Genomic DNA, 20703 nt, shown 5'->3' with positions numbered 1-20703 from the left:
TACTCCTCATTCAGGCATCCGTAATGTCACTTGCCTATCTGTGTTTCTCCCATTACCCATTATCGCCTATGGGGCTTTCCTTTCATGGGTCCGTGTGTTTTAGGCAGACTTAGTGGGGAAGAAAATAGCAAAAAAAAATCCAGATACATGTCCAGTTTTGATCCACCTTATGGATCAAAATTGCCCATACCTCTATGGGTCCATGAAAATCATGGACAACACCAAGAATCGGCAGTACGTTGCTCTCCGTGATTAACATTGTGGCGCGTAGGAGAAGCTTTGTCATGTGTTATTTTTTTGTTTTCATGCATAAACATCTCTGATAGTAAAAGCTGACACAATGCTGAAAATGTGATCAAAATACTGATGAACAACGGTCCATGTTTTTACGTATTTGAAAAATCACAGACATCTGAATGAGGGTTTACACAGAAGCCACTGATTAGCCCAATGAATGAGGCTAATCCATGTGTGACTCTGCGGCACATGAACTACACATCTGTAGTAAAACCGTCCGCCTGAGATTCCTGGCACAGATTCTCTTGTAAATACGTATTACATTTGCCATAGGTAAATCCATGAGGTGTGAACAGCGTGCTTTTAAGATAGAAAAAATGGCAGTTCTTCTCTGATGCCACCCATAGCCGGACTGTATGTGTGTCCTTCCTTGGCCGTAGTTATATATCGGTATAGCTGCTATGTTTTATTTCTTATCCACAAACAGTTGTGGGGCCAAGTAATAGAGAAAAAAAGTTGGATCTTCGAACATTGAAGAAAAACTTTGTGGGGTTTTTTTTCATTTAATTCCTGTGACACTTATGTAGAGAAGACAGCAGGCTAGGCTTGAGCGAAACGGATCGAACAAATTCAAAAGTCGCCGACTTTTGGCAAAGTCGGGTCTCATGAAACCCGACCCGATCCTAGTGTGGGATCGGCCATGCGGTCGGCGATCTTCGCGCCAAAGTCGCGTTTCGTATGATGCGTTTGGCGCCATTTTTTTAAGCCAATGAAGGAGCGTGGGCAGAGTGATGACATAGGTCTTAGGGGCGTGCACGCCTATCGCCATCTTCTCTCTTGTGCGCTGTAGCGATTTACACATCTGGAGAGAGAGGGAGAGATATTTCCCATTGAGTTTGCATTGGGTTTCGTGTTTCGGTCGATCCACAACTTTTCGCGATAATCGGCCGAGTTCACTTGACTCGACTTTTGAGATAGTCGGGTTTCGCGAAACCCGACTCGACCCTAAAAAAGTAAAAGTCGCTCAACCCTAGACAGCACCACAAACAGCTTAAAGGGTAACCATACTTTTAAAGTAACGTCTTGTCTGTCATGTGTGCATGAGGAATAACACTATTACTGGCCCTTAAATCTCGTATATCTTGCATTTTCAACAGTGTTATATTCTGAAGGATTTATTTCCTAAATTTTCTATTGACTCCGAGCTGGTGGGGGAGACTCACTGCTATGATGTGACCCCCATACACAAGAATGGATTCCTGCTCTTTCCTTTTTAGCACAGAGAGAGATGCAGCATGGAGGATATTATATAGTAGTCCATAGCCATGTAGGTGTGAATTCAGCTCTCTGATGAGGTAAAAATCGAGTAAGAAACGTCAACATGATCTTTCTGTGTCTCCATATGCCTTTTAAGTCACTCAGCTCCTCACTTCTCCTCCCCTTTCCTCAGCATGGAGTATAACAGGTTATGTACGTAATTTGACCCCTCACTGAACTGGTGTCTTTCTTAATTTGAGTCATATGTGGTTGGGGTTTTTTCTTTTGTCTTGGTAGAGATAAGTTGAGGAAAGGGGTGGAAGATGGAGAGGAAGAAATGGCTGATGAGCTATATTTCAAAATTTCTTATATTGGTCTGTAACACTGCTAGATGACAAGTTTTTTTTGGAAGTGCAATTCCCATTTAAGTCCTGTTTGCGCTTTTCTTTTTGTCCTAAGGAGTTATGACCTTATTAGAACCTCGGTGATCCTGAGAATTGCTCAGCAAGTTGTGCTTTTTCTACACGGAGGACAATGACCATTTGTATAATGACTAGACGCTACAGGTCCTGCTAAGCTTGAGGAGTTTTTCACAGTAGAGGTGGCCATGCACAGTAGATGAATATGCACAGGCTGACCTACTGTTAATGGGGTTGGCTCAGCGGCCCCCAAAAGCAAATATCACGGGAATAAGTAGTGCAGGTGAAGTTTTCGACATGTGCAATTATTTTAAGCTTCCAGGGATTTTCCAACAATACAATGAAAATTACAAATACAGTGTTACATCTATTCCAGATAGATTTGGTCATGGACACAAGTTTAACATAAATGGACCTTTCATGCCACTGTGCTAGGGGGCACCAGACCGTACTAGACTATCCTGGGTGAGATCGTTCCTCTTTTATTTGTTGAACGCTACCAAATATCTATTCTCTTGTGCTGCTTCCCACATTTTCTTTTGCATGCTGATTAGTATATAGTAGAATTGTCTATGACTGGATTTAGAAACCTGATACAGATATACCTTCTTGTGCTAATGGCCGCCATATTTTAGACTGGGTCATACCTAGTGAGGTATAGTACATTTAGCAAGTTTTAGGTATTTCGGTGAATTATATTTGTTTTGTTCTGCTTTGTTTGCACAATACGTCCACATGGTTTTTATGTATGTAAAATGGTATTTTTAGAGAAATGGAATAAAAGTTATATTTTAATACTGCACAATTTTGCACCTTTCTAATAGTGACTACTGTCAGCTATACACATTGCTTATAAACATGATGGCATGATACTGTATAGGGACAGATTGATCTACTTATGATTGTTCTGTGTCCATCATTGTTCCTCAGCCGGTGTAAAGAGGCCAGGAAACAAGCGTCGAACAACTTCAATATTGCCAGTCACGTTCATTTAGCGGCCTGAACTCAGCCCATGTAAATACAACCGAGATGTTTCTGTGCGATGGTGCAATATGTGAGCATTTGGGGCTCCACTTTAACGGAACTCTGTCACCTGAATTTGGCGGGCTCTCTGTCCGGTCCGATGGGCGGTGTTTTCTCTCCTTTCATTTACCCCTTCCTTTGCTAGCCGCAGTATTATCTTGAATATGAGTCTGTTTCCTCCGTAGTTCACGCGTGCGCAATGCAATCTTGCCTTGCGCACGCGCAGTATGCTTTGCCCAACTGCGGGCAAAGTCGAAAAGCATTAGTGCGCATGCGCAGCCGCACTATGTCCCGGAAGTATTTCGCTGTGTTCCTGTGTCCCTGATCTGTGCTAGCGAGGAACAGACTGTGAACGCTGCTTGCAGCGTTCGCGGTCCGTCACTCAAATGACGGCACATCGCTAGCGCACGCCCAATGTGGGCGTGCACTAGCGATGCATTCGCCATTACAGGCAATGGCGGCATTAACTGACTACGTTACACCGCGTTATGACGCAGTGTAACGTAGTCCGTTAAACGCGGTCACATAACGCAATGTGACCCTAGCCTTATGCTAAAGATCATAAAGATTAGCACCAATAGAAAAGGCCCATAGTGCTGGAACCAAGTGATGGATTTAAGAAAAACATGATGCTGCATATTCAGGAGCGACAGGCATAAATGAAATAAGCACTAAAACTGGACACTTGAGACCTGGTGACAGTTCCTCTTCAAAGAGATTGTGTTCTCCTCCGAGAACCTTGTCTCAATCAGCATGTTTGCCCTGAGTAAAACAACAACACTAATACTCGCCTGTGGTGCTGACACCTTTATTATGTCACGTGAGCACTGCAGCAAATCAGCGCTGGCTTCACTCTTCCCGCCTTTAGACGAATCGAACATGAAGCGAACGTGACATCGCGACTGCAGCTCTGACTTCCTCTTGATGTGTGACTTGTCCGAGGGTGGGGAGAGGGAAGCCAGCGAAGATTGTCTACAGAGCTTGCGTGACATAACTGTGAGGCAAGTCCCAGGAGAGTGAGTGCTGACACCACTGGAACGGCATCGGAATCGGAGGTGAGTAGAAGTGTTATTTTACTCGGGGTAAACATACTGATCGAGACGGGGTTGTCCGAGCAGTGAATGACCACTTAAGGTGTGAGCTAACCTATATAAAATAAAAGGAAGGTTTGTAATGTTGGAGATGACAAACTTATCTGATTTACATCACGTATAATATTCTGCCATTCACATCCTTTCTTCCTGTGTACTGAGACTCAAACACAGAAGTTGCATACAAGTCTTCATGCATTTCTTATTCCTAGAGTCTGGTGTACGCTGTGGTCCCCCAGGACAGTTTTGAGAACCATTATGTTACATTATGGATGAAAACCAAAATGTTCTTATTGAATGTTTTTAGTTTTTATGGAAATGACGACAAACACAAAACAAATTGTTGCTGCCACCCGATTGAGCCCTTTCCCCCCTCATTTATTTCTACCATACAATTTCCTTCAAAGGTTTTTTTTTTTAGACAGAAGAATTTGCAAAAGATGCTTGGGAAGGAACATAAACCTTTTAAGGGAACTTACCACTGTTTAATAATGTTTCTAGATTGAACTGCATCCTACACATGTTACATAATATAATCCAATGCTCAAAATGCCTGGGACTTGAGGTCAGGCTTGGGTATGCAAGTCCTAAATACTCTAAATTTGAAGCCATTTTCGCCTACAGCAGCGACAATAGGCTGACACTTTCTGTTTTTCTTTAGCTCATTTGTCAGCTTTACTGTGTAGACTTGGACAGCATGACTGGTAACAGGTCAGTGAGGTAATAATATGCATTGTGCTGCCACAGCGACATTTTATACTCATTCAATGGTGTATTTGCCTCACACCTTTCATTGACTGGGCTTTCCAGAGGCTGGAATAAACTTTAATTGCTTTATTTTTATGTACATATACAAACTGCAGCCAAGTCCATACAGAAAATGCAGAAAGGAAGTTTTTCCTATATGGCCGTCTTTAGAGAAGAACCTAAAATATGCACTTAAAACATAGGAAAAAAAACCACATTTTTGTTCTTTTATGGACCTGAAGGGTCATGCAGGATCAAAATATTGGCCTCTCAGTGGGATCAATATCAGATCAATGGCATCAAACTCTCATCGATCAACTATTTTAATACAGGAAAGATATATATCTTGGTACCGTGTTAGCCAATAGATAGAAAATATTTAGAATTGAGAGTCCTCAGTGGTTGATACCTTTTAATGGCTAACTGGAAAGATGGTAACAAATTGCAAGATTTCGAGAGACCTGTGTAGTCTTGAAAGCTTGCAATTTGTTACCATCTTTCCAGTTAGCCATTAAAAGGTATCAACCACTGAGGACTCTGAATTCTAAATATTTTTCCAACTATTTTAAGGGATTGTTGTTCTTGTGCGTCCTGCAGCCCCTTCAATAAGCTCGGTCTACTGCCTTTTTAGTAGTGGCGGTGTGTGCCGGGTATTTTTAAGTGATTTAGAGAATGCTGCAACTATGTATACCCAGTCCTGGCCCTAGTAATATAGAACATGCTGCTGCATGGAGCAATGTAAGTAATGAAGAGGTTACAGTGCTTGGGCAATGCATTGCAGATGCTTCAAAAATCTGATCACTGGTGGGGGCAAAAGGTAGATGTCCACAGAGCTGATATTGATAGTCAATCCTATTGACCAGTCATTAATATTCTGATGTCCAATAATCCAATTAATTAGATTAACATGAAAAGCATTAGAAATTCCTTTTTAATCTGTGTTCGACTCGCCAGTCCGAGCGGTCAAATGAATGTAGATTCTTCTTTAAAGGGGAACTTGTTAGTAGAAGCAGCCCTCCGAAGCTGTGTAGATGGTCATGTCGCTCATAGAAAGTTGAATAAAATGATCCCTTGATATCTGCAACCTGAGGTCTTATTCCAGAGAAATCCACATTGTTCTTGATATGTAAATGAGCTGTTAAGATCTATGGGCGGACACAGATCTCACTGAGAATCTCCCTCCAGAGATTACTTTAAATGAAAGGGGGCAACATGTAATGCCTGACAGTCTGCTTTCCTGAGCTACAGGTCTCACACTGGCAGCACTCACTTTCATATAAAATGAGCTCCGGAGGCAGATTCTCAGTGAGATCCATGTCCCGCCCATAGATCTTAATAGCTCATTTACATGGATTTCTCTGGAGTAAGACATCTGATCTCAGATATCAAGGTAACATTTTATTCAACTTCCTATGACCTGCATGTCCATGTAGACAGTTTAAGAGGGTTGATCCTACTGACAGACACCCTTTAAGACTGAACACTTGATTACTCCATGTTGGTTTTGATATTTTTGTGCTGTCTTTGCAGTACTACAGAGCAGATCCATGTAACATCTCGATCAATGTTTGTTTTTGTTTTTTTTAAAGACAGCGAGCAAAAACTACACACTTTTTACAATTGCTACTTCTTGCATCCCTTACATGATTTTTGTACAGATGACACCTCTAGTTTATGTACCAACGCTCCAGACCCCAGTCTGACATGTCTCACTCACGGGTGGCACTCGCGGTGTCTTCTTAAATATCGGAGTCCTTTGCACTTGTCAGCTCCTTTCAAATGTATGCAGTTTCTAGGAATTCGCATTATCTTGGCAATGTCCCTTGTGAATTGGAGATCGGATGCCACATAACAAAATGACTCCTAATGATGCATGAATAAACTTATTAAAGGGAACGTGTCAACAGTTTGACTTAACCTGTGCGACGTGTAGTCAAGTGTTTCTCGGCACACTATTTGATGGAATAACACATGCTGAAGAAGCCGCTCATCCATAATCGAGCCATTCATTCTCTGCCATATTATGTGGTATGGGACAGATTTTCATGGAAATAAGGACGTGTTCTGCTTCCTCCCGCCTTTCCTTAATCTGTCATATGCATTTTCTTATTAAAAACACAGTTTCTTACTCTTATGCGGTAGGGCCATTTTTTTTTCTTCTTCCTTTGAGGTCAATAAATATCTGTATGTTTTTGTTATTCCATGCTGTTTCTTTAGATGAGCAGCTGTAATAAAGGGACTGTTGTATCGGAGAGCTTCACAAGTGTAATACGGAAAAGAAACCATTTCATTATTACTTTTCCGCACCCTTAAGAATTCCAGTTGCTGGATTCATAGCTATAATACAGATGGGGATGAACAACAGGGACAATTAAAGCAGATTAGAACGAAAACCGAAAAACTATATACACTTTTTTTTTTCTTTTCCCCGAGAAAATTAGCTATTTAAATGGCACAGGAACGTAGATTTGTTAATGAGCGAAATTGGCATTTTGTATTAGTGGGTTAAACTTATTTCTAACGATAAAAATGAGCTTACTACATAGATGGGACATAATTGTGCTTCTGCCGTTTTTGGTTAGCGAAAAATAGAGTAAGTCCTCTCTAGGTTTTTGGGGTGTGAGATGTGTGGTTTTTTTTTTGGTTTTTTTTTAAAGGAGATCCTTGGAAATCACATTGTACAATAAACCATCCTGTAGTTTTTACAAGAAGTTTGTGCAAATTACGTGCTAAAATGAGATCCACTGCTTAAGTGCAACGACATAATTACTACTGTGCTTCGCATAATTCTTTGTAGTATAATTCAGGAATAAACCAGCCGTCTCTATCATTACTGAATTAAAGGTAAGAAAAAGGTACCATTACCCTGTCACCACAGTGCTCCTTTCTACCAGATAACTGTATGCTTCATACTTGGCATTGACCCGATTTGTGTTGGGTGGAGCTTTTGGATTACGGTAATCCTCCACCTGGACCAAGGATCTAATTTTGTGAGTCTCTACAAAGATATTCTAGATAGTGTTGCTTTCTTGGGAGAAAGATATTTATTTATTTTGTTCTAGGTGCTTTTGATTTTGCTTGAGACTGATCAATTCAGCTTCAATCAATGATTATGTATGAAGGCGAGACAATCTGGAAGCCAGACAGACGACGGCATCAATCTAGTGCATCATCCTCCTCTTCCAAAGTAACTCTGAAAAGAACTTTGAAAGTGTTGGCTATGTTCTGCACAAGATTACGGGGGAATACCATATTTAACCCTTGATGGCCATGTCAGTTAGGACTACCATGTGCCTTATTCTCCATCTCTTCCCCGATCACTGCCCTCAATCGTTTGCTTTTTCTAGTGCAGAAAAGCTGTACGGTGTATGCGGAACTTCTCAGTGTTCCTCAGCTCTACTCAAATTAATTACGTTAATGTACCCCTATGGCTGTGTTCATAGCTGTGCTGCAATGCCAGTGCTTGTATCTCTACACATACGGGTGTGATGCTAGGGTTTAATGTATGGTTTAAATGCAAAAGATCTACAATAAATATATGGGCCAGAAATTAACTTCCGCAATTGAGTAATATCAACAAATTCCATCCTCAATGTTTGGCTTACATTTTGAGGGTTTGGATTTTTTCTTTTAATATAATAGCAGTAATAATTAAAAAAAAATTGATCAGACAGACTTCTTCCATCAAGGACACTAATTAAACATAAGTGTATACTTCCCTTCTGCAGTGACACCATTCTAGCTGTTCCCGATGCTGATGTGACTTGTTGTATCACGTGCAGGCGGCAGCTCATTAATATTCCGCCAGGGCGGATGTACACGCTGATCAAATAGTAAATGTTGCAGCTGATGAGCAGCCGATCATTGACCGCAGCCTGCACATGACACAAGTCACGTCACAGAAATGGCAGTGCCGAGAATGTTGGTACGGCAATTCTGCAGCATAGCTTAGTACAGGGTTTCTTCTGTGTGAGACACATGGCAAACAGCCAGATTTCACTGCAAAGCCATTATAATTTGCAGTGATACAGCACATGTTTGATTACTGACTCCTTTGAGCGCTTATCCATGAACAGGCAGTAGAGGGATGGGGCAGTTCAGCAGAGGCAAAAGTGCTATAAGAGGAGTAGAGTTTATGGATGAGTTTGTGATTTGACTCACCTAAGCTCAGCTGCAGTGCTTCCCTTCCCCCATGGTAACTCATGTCTACTGTGCTCATTGCAACTTGTAAGGCTATATTCACACTTTGCGGATTTTGCTGCGGATCCGCAGCGGATTTGACCGCTGCGGATCCGCAGCAGTTTCCCATGAGTTTACAGTCCAATGTGAACCTATGGGAAACAAAAAACGCAGTGCACATGCTGCGGAAAAAAACGCGCGGAAACGCTGCGGATTACATTCCGCAGCATGTCACTTCTTTTCTGCGGATTTTCACCTGCTCCAATAGGAAACTGCAGATGAAAATCCGCAGAAGAAACCGCAGTAAAAACCGCGAAAAATCCGCAGTAAAATCCGCGACGGGTTTTCACTGCGGATTTTGGAATTCCACTGCGGAAAAATCCGCAGTGTAATCTGCAAAGTGTGCACATAGCCTTATGGCTCTGTAGTGACCTCTGACTATCTGTGTGCCATTAAATGCATCACACAGGAGTAATCTGTGCTGAGCTCTGGTGAGAGTGTGTTCGTCTTTTCTTTGAGTGTTGCTGCTTATGATTGGTCAAAGTCATACAGGAGAAATAAGTATATACCACAATGAAAATTCTGTTAATCCTTTCACTCCTGGGCCATTTTCCTTTTTTCTTTTTCTTTTTTTGATTTACGTTTTTGCTCCCCTTTTCCCAGAGCCATAACTTTATTTTTCCGTCAATATGACAACACCATTCATTTGACCATATAATGTGCTGAAAAAAAACAGGCGATTAAAAGATCGATTCTACTTCAAAATTGTATAGGGGGAAAACGTCAGCTTGGCGCACAAAAAAAAAATACCCTCGCCCAACTCCAGATCCCAATAGAGACTCTACGGATCTCGAAAAATGGCACCATGAATAAAAAAAACCTGTACAATGTGTGGCATCTGCTAACTCATAATAACCTGGAGAATCATATCGGCAGGTCAATTTAAAAAAAAAAAAAAAAAAAAAAAAAAAAAAAAAACAATTGTGGAATTGCATTTATTGCATTTTATTGCAGTGTTACGACCACCAAAAAAGCGTAATTCCTGTATTTTGATTTTTTTTTATCGTTACGACGTTTTCCAATCATGAGTAATTTTTTTTTGTATTTTGATATATCTGGCGATACCAAATGTGTATTTTTGATTTTTTTTTTTAATTGATTTGTTTTGATTAGGGCAAAAGTGGGGTGATTTAAACTTTTTATATTTTTAATACCTTTTTTTCATATACTTTACAGTCTGCAATAGTCTCTTTAGCTGTGATCTTCTGATTGCTTTTTCTACACATAACAAGGTTTCAGCAGATGTGTAGCATGAATGCTCATCTGCCATGACCGCTGGTCATGGGACGGCGCTCATAGCAAGTCAGCAATGACAATCACGGGGGTCTCCTGTAGACCCCAAGATGTCATGCCATCCCATCAGCTCCTCGCGATCATGTTAGTGATGCGATTCCAGCACAATCATGTTAAATGTCACTGTCAGAGATTGACGGCATCATTTAACATATCATCAGCCGCGGGTGGATCACGATTCCACCCACGGCTGTCAGGGGCACATGACAGCTGATCAGATGAACTGTCATGTGCCAGAAAAGCTGGAGCCCGCATCAATGGGGAAGACGTGACATATGACTTGTGTATGTATACGTCATATGTCGTGAAGCATCACGTGTCTGCAGCCACTATTGCATCCTGTGTCCAGTTCAACATTAATAATCTGGTGAAACGTCCTCTTTAAAAGAGGATCTGTCACTTGCCAACAAATATTTAGTTAAATGCCTTGTAAAATCCTTAGGCTCCCCTGGTTAAATTGTTCTTTTGTGCTTTGCACTGTCTCACTCCATTGCAGAGATGTTCACATTTGTTGTTTTGGAACCAAGTATATGAAATCTCTGCTTGGAGTTCATCTGGGCATTTCTTCTCAGTCTTCTGTGTGTTTACACCCTGTGCTTTCACCTCTCCTTCTCAGACACTGTCAGTCACAGCTCTTCATTTAGTAGCCACAGATGCGATTGGCAGGCTTTGGGAATGAGGGGTGGAAGCACATGCCCCCAGAGAAGTCTTTGAAGAACCGCCCAGTTGAACTCATAGCAGAGATTTCACATGTTATGCTCCAGTACTAAACCCCTTTGTCTTCTCTAGAGTGATATAATGTCTTTATCACCTTAAACACCACAGATAATGAATTATGAAGTGACCTACAATACTTGCAAGTTTTATGAAGGGCTGCTATTACGTTGTACAGCTTTATGATCTACGCTGTTGTTATGTGTTTCCTATCAGATTACTGATAAGTGCAAGATTGATAAAGAGTCTCTGATTCACAACTGACTGCTCCGACTATAAATGAGACACACAGTTCAGCCGCCTTCTGTATTTGCAATGTTTAATAAATTACATGCCCAATTAATTGCCATGACCCCATCAATAATTGTTGGGAGGTCATCTGTGCTGCGATGATAAAACTGAAGGTTGTGCGTTACTGTGTGTATTTATCTTAACCACTGTAGTTTAATGGTGCTTACTAAGACAAGTATATGCTTTGTCCAACTTTTATTATCAGGAGAACTTGAAATACAAGATATAAAAATTGCATGAACTTAAATACACACAAGGTTTAGATTTTACTTTCCTGCAGTCAGCTTTTGTGTTGAGTTTACATGTTATTAAATTACTTTAGTTAGACAGCATGAAAATGAGCAAGTTTCCAATTTACCTGCTTTATCAATCTGCTTTCATTCTCCTGCTGTAAGAGCTTTTATCTTACATAGTGTACTGCTTGTTCTCATGCATCTCTTCCCCAGATCCTGACCCAGTAGTTACATCCATGTTGGCTCTCTCAAGACTGTTAATTTCTGTACAGGAGTTATCTGCTCACCACCCTCACTTCCCTATCAGCTCCTGACCTGTTACAAGTTTTAGTATCTACACCTTCCCCCAAAAAACAATTAATCACGGAAAAGAGGATCCATTCAAATTAGATAGTTTAAAATAACCAGTTTTTTATTTCCAATGTTTAAAACAATAATAAAATTCAAGCAGGACTAACGAAAAGTGACAAGTGCAAGTCAATACATCTAATGAAATCCAAATGGATATAAGCTCATAGGTGTAGTAGTATTTCAAATATATCACTAATAATCCATTTTTTAATGTATATAGGTACAACCAATGATCCCCATATAAAGTGCATGTGCCAAACAATACCAGGACTTTTGTACCTAAGACTATACTAAAGCAGGGAGACTGCGATCACTTAATAGGACAAAAGTACACTTAAAAGGCACTTTATGTAAGTATTTACAAAGGCATTCACTTTTAATTTTGTCCTATTAAGTGAGCGCAGTCTCCCTGCTTTAGTATAGTCTTAGGTACAAAAGTTCTGATATTGTTTGGCATATGCACTTTATATAAATCTAATTTGAATGGATCCTCTTTTCCCTGATTAATTGTTTTTTGGGGGAGGTGTAGATACTATATAGTTGAGGATATATTCCTTTATTACACTATTATTAGACTGTGTTTAAAAATCTGTTATAAGTTTTGTAAAATGACCGCTTCCAGAGCAGTTCTTCTAATCACAGCTCTCACTTTCCTGAGATTGTACTTGCTCAAATGCTCTGTTATTTCTTTATTAATATACTGATAACAGTGTAGGCTCAGCACAAACATTAATAGTCTGTTAATGGGCTGCAGTAGGATGAGCTCTTAGATCAGTGCTGATGGGAAGTAAGGAGATTGCAGAGTTGTGAGCTGCACAAGATACAACGTGATAATATCCTTTTTTAAGGCCCTACGTACACATAAAAAAGCCAGCCGACCCCACTGACTTCAGCAATAACAGATAACTTTCTAATGCCTCTCGATTCTCGACCAATAGATAATTTTGAGAGGGCAGTCAAGCAAGCGGAATTACCATGTCTAATTCTTTTTCTTGGCGAAAGAAGCCTTATTGAGAAACATTTTGACTCATTTATGAGGCAGTGGAGACCAAAAGATGTTGGCGGAGTGTTCAATCGACTGAAATTAAAGGTGCCCATACACCTTAGATAGCAATTTATATTATTCTTGCTGCCACTCAGAAATGAACACCATGAATGAATGATAGATGCCCAATTTTGTCTTTAGGGTATATTCCTTCAGATCAGTGTGAATCCAGCTTTGGTATCTAATATATTGTAACTACCTCCCTGACCAATAGCTGGTATTTGGTTATTAAGGTGAGAAATAAAAAAACAAGTTTATTGCATGTAGTAACACCTCTCCGTAGCATAATTGCTACAAAATTATTTGTTCTTCTGTTCTAGGAACACTTAGAGATAACCACTATAGATGGCTTGATCATCATTATCAGACAATCTAAAAAAAACTGGATCCAGTGTAATTAAAGCTTTAGGTTTTGGGCTGTTTGATCACAATAGTCTTTCTTCATGAATGGCACATTGAAATGTACCAATATGTTATTGGTCTTTTTGAGATGATTTACACAATTTAGAGATATAAAGTCCTTCACCTCATTGTAGATGGTCAACCTTAGGTTGCAAACAGGGCTGTGGAGTTGGTAAGCCAAACCTCCAACTCCGACTCCTTAAAGGGAACCTGTCACCCCGTTTTTTGAGATTGAGCTATAAATACTGTTAAATAGGGCCTGCGCTGTGCGTTACTATAGTGTATGTAGTGTACCCTGATTCCCCATGTATGCTGAGAAATACATTACCAAAGTCGCCGTTTTCGCCTGTCAATCAGGCTGGTCTGGTCAGGTGGGCGTGTTCACAGCGCTCTTTTCTTCCCCAGCTTTCCGTTGGTGGCGTAGTGGTGTGCGCATGTCCAGAGTTCCGACTTCCCTGCGCCCACGTGAAGACACAGCGCGCGATCTGCGCTGTAATCCCTTGCATCGGTGGGGGCGGCCATCTTCCTGGGGCCGCGCGTGCGCAGATGGAGTGCTCTGCTGCACGGGGCTTCAGGAAAATGGCCGCGGGATGCCGCGCGTGCGCATTAGAGATCGCGGCGGCCATTTTCCCAAAGCCGAGTTTGCATCTTACCAGAAAACGGCGACTTTGGTAATGTATTTCTCAGCATACATGGGGAATCGGGGTACACTACATACACTATAGTAACGCACAGCGCAGGCCCTATTTAACAGTATTTATAGCTCAATCTCAAAAAACGGGGTGACAGGTTCCCTTTAATTTCCATGACTCTTGACTCCACCAAAATGGGCTCCGATCACGACTCCGACTCCACAGCCCCGGTTGCATATACATTTCCCAACAAGCTGCTTTAAAAGACCTCCAATCTGCTATATGCTATGTTTCCTGATTGGTTGTCGTTTCTCAAGTGCACCGAATGACTATTACTGATTGTTCTGTGCACATAGACTTGCATTGTTCTCGGCAGCACGTGTCTTTTTTTTTTTTTTTTTTTTTTACACGTTTCAAAATAATTTCACCTGACGAATGAGATTTTTTTTTTCTTTTTGCCAGGTAGTTGGCAGCCTGGTTGCAATGTCCAATTATCGAGAAACTGGCATTTTTAGGAACGTTCGTTCGTTCATGATAATCGGCCTGTGTAAATAAACCCTTACAAAATTTGTTCACTTCCAGCTCTGATAACGAGAGGAAGATAAAGATGGCCTAATCTCAGAGCGATATTCATTTATATGTACAGTAGTTTCTTGATAACATCACAAAAAAGTGGGATCTTGACGTGACGTGCAACCAAGTAGCAAGATCAAACTGTGCACCAACTTTCACTAATATTTTAATCTGGTTTTAGACAACCACGTAATCCAGTATGGATTACTAGTCTTAGATAGATGGTTTTATTGACCATTTTCAGTGGACATGTTGCTATTCCCACTCAGGTTCTATCAAAATGTACTCCTTTGCTGCTATGCTCCACTGCAAGACATTTACTCTAGTCAGGGGATAGAGTACATTTCTGTAGTAATTTACAGTACCTGTGTGGGGAACATTGTGATGGATTTGTTGGGTGTTGTTAACCATGCACAGTCCCAGCTGAGCTTCACCCACTTTTCAAACAGTTTGTAAAGCTTGGCTTGTCTGTCGTTAAAACATCAACTTGCAATTTTTGCAACTTTTTTGCTAAATTTGTAGTTTCACGTAAATTTTGCAACATTTTAAAGCAGAGAATTGCCGTTAAACAGCTTTTATGAATCAGCTACTATGTCTTTATAGCAAGAGGAACCTAATCCTCGGAACTGGATACCTGGTTTTCTATAGTATCTAAATTTTTCAGCTCTTCCCTGATGTGGTTAACTGGCTAAAGGTACCGTCACACTCAGCGACGCTGCAGCGATATAGACAACGAGCCGATCGCTGCAGCGTCGCTGTTTAGGTCGCTGTAGAGACGTCAAGCACAGCAGCTCCAGAACGATGCAGGAGCGATCCAGTGACGTAACAGCGACTCACTTATCGTTGTAGCTGGTTGTTAGCTCCATGTAAAACATTGCTGGCATCATTGCTTTTGCTGTCAAACATGACGATACACGCCGACCTGATGACCAAATAAAGTTCTGGACTTCTAGCTCCAACCAGCGATATCACAGCGGGATCCAGATCACTGCTGCGTGTCAAACACAACGAGATCGCTATCCAGGACGCTGCAACGTCACGGATCGTTGTCGTTCTCGTTGTAAAGTTGCTGAGTGTGAGAACAATTGTTCTCACTTTTTACATGGTCTCCTCTTTTGTCTTCTAACACCAGATATACAAATAGCCTCTTCAGAGAAGACGAGGACTTGAATTCTAGATCTACTTATTTGAAGTAGCAATGCTAAGTCACTATCCACCCTTTAACTAGACTTGCCACATGACTTGTGATAAAAGCCAAACCAGACACTATTTTCAGACACATATTTGGGAGGTTTGCTTCTCATCAGTGCAAAGCAAGAGTTCTTATTTGGGTGGATGAGAGGCCTCTGACAGAGGACCTAATGGGTGACACTTCTCCTTGTGAATTGTGCCATGCCATAGTGCGATAAAGCAAATCCAGAAAATATATAAAAAATCTTGTTTATAAGTTTTTATTTTATGATGTTTTGTCTTGTCAAATAATCTACTTAATGTCCCAATTTAGAAATACCTCTTTGATTTATCTATTTGTATTTTATATATCTATATATTTTTATTTTGTTAGCAGATTTCCATCAGTCTACTTTTTTTATTAGCGCCTTCAATTTTTGGCAGAATAATATAGTTACCTGCAGCGCCGTCTAGTTTTTTTTTTTTTTTTACAACTAATACGTTGTAATCCCTTAATTTAGGGCTTGCTCTCGGAAATTTTACGAAAGGAAGAAGATCCCAAGACAGCATCTCAGTCATTACTGGTAAATCTACGGGCAATGCAGAATTTCTTACAGCTGCCTGAAGCTGAGAGAGACCGAATTTACCAGGATGAAAGGGAAAGAAGTCTCAATGCAGCATCCACCATGGGTCCAGCACCTCTGATCAGCACACCACCAGCCCGTCCTCCGCAGGTAAAGGATGGAGTAACTAAACTACAACTCTGTCTTCGCCTATCAGTAGCTCCCTGTAATTGTTAATGTAATGGGTTTTACCCTGGAGATAGTTCTTTTTATTCCGGTATTAAAGTTTTCTTTTTTGTCAATAGCGATACTACGAAAACCTTTGTCTTCCTGCTGATAACCTTTTTAATATCCACTTGTCCTCCTTGAGAAGTTCTGTGATGTGCCACACATTCTAGCAGCACTTTTCTCAAAGTTGCCCGTCTGTGATGTCAAACATTTTTACAGCTCGTAATCGCCTATTTAATTGCATCCTGAAAGGAAAATTAACTTACTGCCTTAAAATGTTGCTGTCTCTCCAGCTTTAGTAATCTTGTTTTTCAGTCCTGTGAAATAGTTAGTGGGGGGTATTAGAACTTTGCATTACTTTTTCAAAATGTTTTTGTGTAAGAAAAATTTATAACCGGTATTGAATTTTTGGCATGAAGAAAAACTGAGCTTTGGATCTGAGTTATCAAACTATTTTTTTGTAAGCGTTTTTACCATCAGTCTGGCATTTGTGTTTTTTTTTTTTCTCTTATGCGAAAGAAAAAGTCTACGTTTTTCCTACTTATGAGCTAGCAAAAAATAGCACTCTAATAATACGCGGATGGCATCCAAGTGCAATTTGTTTGTTTTTACTGACACTTTCACTTGACTGAGTAAGTTTTCATTCGTAATTCTGATTTCAAGAAAAAAGATAGTTCTCCATTTTTGATTTAGGCGGACAGTCAGTCTGCAAAGAAAACGGATATATGAACATGTCTATACACCATAATGAGTATGAGTTGTGTTTGTGAAAACCATCTACCTGAAAAACACAGGTCTGTAGAGTTTGAGAGAGAGTTGGTTTTGGGTGAAGTCAAAATCTATAGAAATGTACCAACTCCGGATTCCAGCTTTTGAAGAAATTATAAATATTTTTGCCCTTTTTTTAATATTGGTTAAGTAACTTAGTTTGATAGAACAGAAGATTTTTCTATTTTTAAAATTTCTATACTTGTCTGAATTTCTACGACCCTCTTTATTTGAGAAAAAAAAAATACTGCTTTTTGGCCATTTATGAAGATAACGGAGTCTGTGTAGGCATTTTGGCTTATCAGCTACACAGCCATGGAAAGGCAGTCGTCAAAATGAGGTCTTACATGGGTTGTCTGGAACTGTCTACATCCGCAGGAGGTGATGCTGGTCAGAATAGTGCACGATCCCTGATGACCATGCAAGCATCCTGGCAGGTATCACTTGCCATCTCCCAATGTGGAGGTGAGCAGCATCGGACAACCCTTGTAGAACCTTCTTTAGCATTCTGTATTCCAATGGAAAGAATTTGTTTCAAGTTCATGAATATAGATCTATTGATTTCCTTATGATGTACAGACCCTGAATTTCTAAAATATCTTTTAAAGCCCATGTTCATTTTCGGTTTTCACAGATCTTTATATTAACGTTGGCCAAACCTGTCTAATCTGTATGGCGGACTTTACTTTTTATAATTTAATGTTCAAACAATCTGTGTATGGGAGTAACTCCCGACTACCCTCAGACAGATGTGTGTGGCCAGCAACTTTCTGATTTGTATCTCCAGCCTAAATCGGTCTGAATTTACTGCTTATTGAATATCTATCTACACAGACATTTTTGTTGGGCTACAGGTCTTATCCAAGAGTTGAAAATGGTGCCTTCTATCAGGGTGATGTCTGGTGTAGCATAATCTCTCCACTCATTTCAATTGTTTTATTTAAGCTGCCATACAAGACATAACCTACGGACAAGAATGGCGCCTTTTCGGTAAAAGAGCCGGCTTTGTTTTTCTCATCTTATTTTGCCACAAAGGTTTTTACAGTTTTAAACACTAGGTATTGTAGATGCCTATCTGTCCACTATCTATTCAGAAAAGTTCTAGATCTTGGCTGTGCTATTCAAGATCAGTAAAAAAATCTTGCTTTAAGTAATAGGAAAAATGAGAACTGTATACCGTTAAATGTCTTATATGGGTGATTTACATTTCTCGCTAAAAGTCATTAATCGATTTACTGTTTAGTAACCCCTATCCATCTGTTATCTGCATATTAATATATAAAGTATGCAATGTTCTCTGTTTAATTGAGGGGGGTTTTACATAAATAATGCCGTCTTCGCATTGCTTGTATTTTCCCTCAGCGGACATGTGTTACAGAGGTAACACATGCCTTACTGACATGGAATACATTGAACATCACCTATTTTTTTTTTTTTTTAAATGTCATCCCAATGTTCCCAAAACAGAATTTGAGAGATTAAAGGGGTTGTCCAAGACTTGGATTTTGATGACCGACTGATCCTTAGGATAGATTAACCAATGCACAGGTTGGACACCACTGAATAAAAGGCCATGTACCATGGTGCTACACCATGTACAGCTAATGCAATCTACTAGATGATGTGCATAACAATGAAACTATATTCTGCCAATGTTAATTAAAAAGTCTGGAATCGGTTAAAAAAAATGTAGGTCAGCACCGTAGATACAGTTAAACAACTAAAAGAGGCAGACCAAATAACACAAAGTTAACCCCAAAAATAGTACATTGAAGTCCTGCATACCATCACAGTCATGGCTTCTTCAGGGGTAGAGTATGAGGGTGTGTGAATGTCTTATGCGAAGAATTGAACCACCAAAGAGGATTGTATCCCCCTTGTGTTTTAGGAATTGTAGCTATTAAAATAATCTGGTGTTGGCTTTCTTGTGGACTTCGGAGACTCTATATGTGTCACATGATTAGAACAAGTCTGTAAACTTTGTAGAGGTTGTTCTCCATTGCTGAAGCTCGTCTCCCATTGATGTTAATGAGATCTGCAGGACCCAATAATGGCTCCTCCACAGTGTACAGACCTGAGCTCTTCTGTTCTGTACGCTGTGGACATCTGGCTGCTGCTAGATCTGCAGACAGCTGGTCGGTGATGGTTCCCAAAGGTAGGTCATAAGAATCTATGTCTTGGGCAACCCCGTTTATAGACGGAGCTTCCCAACATTTGTGGCTAAAGGATGTTAGTTGTTAAATTGGAGACTCTGATTTGTATTAAAGGGAATATGACAACCTAAAGCAATGTATCTGAACTGTCATGTGTGGATAACTGAAATACACAGTAAGGATGTCTTATAGAGTAACCGTAAAATCTGTATTCAGTGAAGACAGATTGTTACATTACTGAAATAGATGAATCTTGTCAATAGTAACTGTGATCTCCTATACAGGAAGGTGGTGGAGAGGGAGGAGCTAGGTGCAGAGATCCTCCCTTTTTTCCATTTACATAGAATCTCATCAGCAGCAATTGCCATCTCCTCTCTCAGTGATGTAACAATCCGTCTTTACTGAATACAGATTTTACCTGTGATTTGATAATTTTGATTGATCAGCCCTGAATCAGAAAGAAGCAGATTTCTCTGATAAGATCTATTACACTTATTTTCATGTGTACTATTTATTCATAAAATAAAAAGTTTACACGTTAAGCTCCCTTACACTTTAGATGTCGGTCCGTTGAACAATGGTTTAGAGGGTCGTTTGGTCAACCATTATCTCCTACCCAACTCCTCCATACACGAGCAGCCCAGCTAGACATGCCATTCTGTATTTTCTGAGCGAGCCACTGCAAGACTAGAGGGCTTCTTATCTTTGTAAAGAACAAAAGTAGAAGTCATATCTTTCTGTCTTTCGACATTTGTTGTGGACAGTCGGGAGCCCCCCCTAAACATTACTGTCGTACTAAGTCGTTGCAGACTTTGCCAGCGTTAGTCTCTTTATGGGGTTTTCTTTATAGCTAAACTCACTTTCACTCCCTTACTAATCCTACAAAAGGCCAGTGCTCTACTAATGAAGCATCTAGGAGTCCGTGCTAGTATTTCTCTTAGGCCGGTGTCCCACCTGCAATGCGAGAAACTCGTGCGAGTCTCTCGCCCCAATACCCAGCACTCGGGACCTGAGTGTGTGGCTGCATGTATTTCTATGCAGCTGAACGCTCCGGTCCGAACCGCCGGCGGAACTGCCGGGTATTGAGGTGAGAGACTCACTCAAGTTTCTCACATTGCAGTTGCAAGTGGGACACCGGCCTTACCTTAGGAGTCCGGGGGATGCATTACTGCGCAGAGATGTCTGCAGGCTTGCGACAAGGAAATGGAAGCGATTTTAAAGTTAATAATTACATAATTGGAATCTGTGTCTCTTCTGCACATCTTACGTTATAA

General features: G+C 40.4%; 1 protein-coding gene across 6 annotated transcripts in view; it reads left to right on the top strand.

Annotated features, from left to right (window-relative positions):
- The window catches only part of SATB1 (SATB homeobox 1), a 235187-nt gene that overhangs the window by 159165 nt on the left and 55319 nt on the right, over nucleotides 1-20703 (top strand). For 4 of the 6 annotated variants that reach the window (XM_069729966.1, XM_069729965.1, XM_069729967.1 and 1 more), the window contains one exon: nucleotides 16239-16451. The exons of the other annotated variants lie outside the window; for them this stretch is intronic. In XM_069729966.1, the coding sequence (XP_069586067.1) occupies nucleotides 16239-16451 (213 nt within the window). The remainder of the gene's footprint in view (nucleotides 1-16238; nucleotides 16452-20703) is intronic. 6 annotated transcript variants of the gene reach the window in all.

This window comes from Ranitomeya imitator, chromosome 6, assembly GCF_032444005.1.
Source record: "Ranitomeya imitator isolate aRanImi1 chromosome 6, aRanImi1.pri, whole genome shotgun sequence".
Lineage (NCBI taxonomy): Eukaryota > Metazoa > Chordata > Amphibia > Anura > Dendrobatidae > Ranitomeya > Ranitomeya imitator.
Note: the sequence above shows the minus strand (reverse complement) of the source record. Positions and strands in the feature narration are given on the sequence as shown.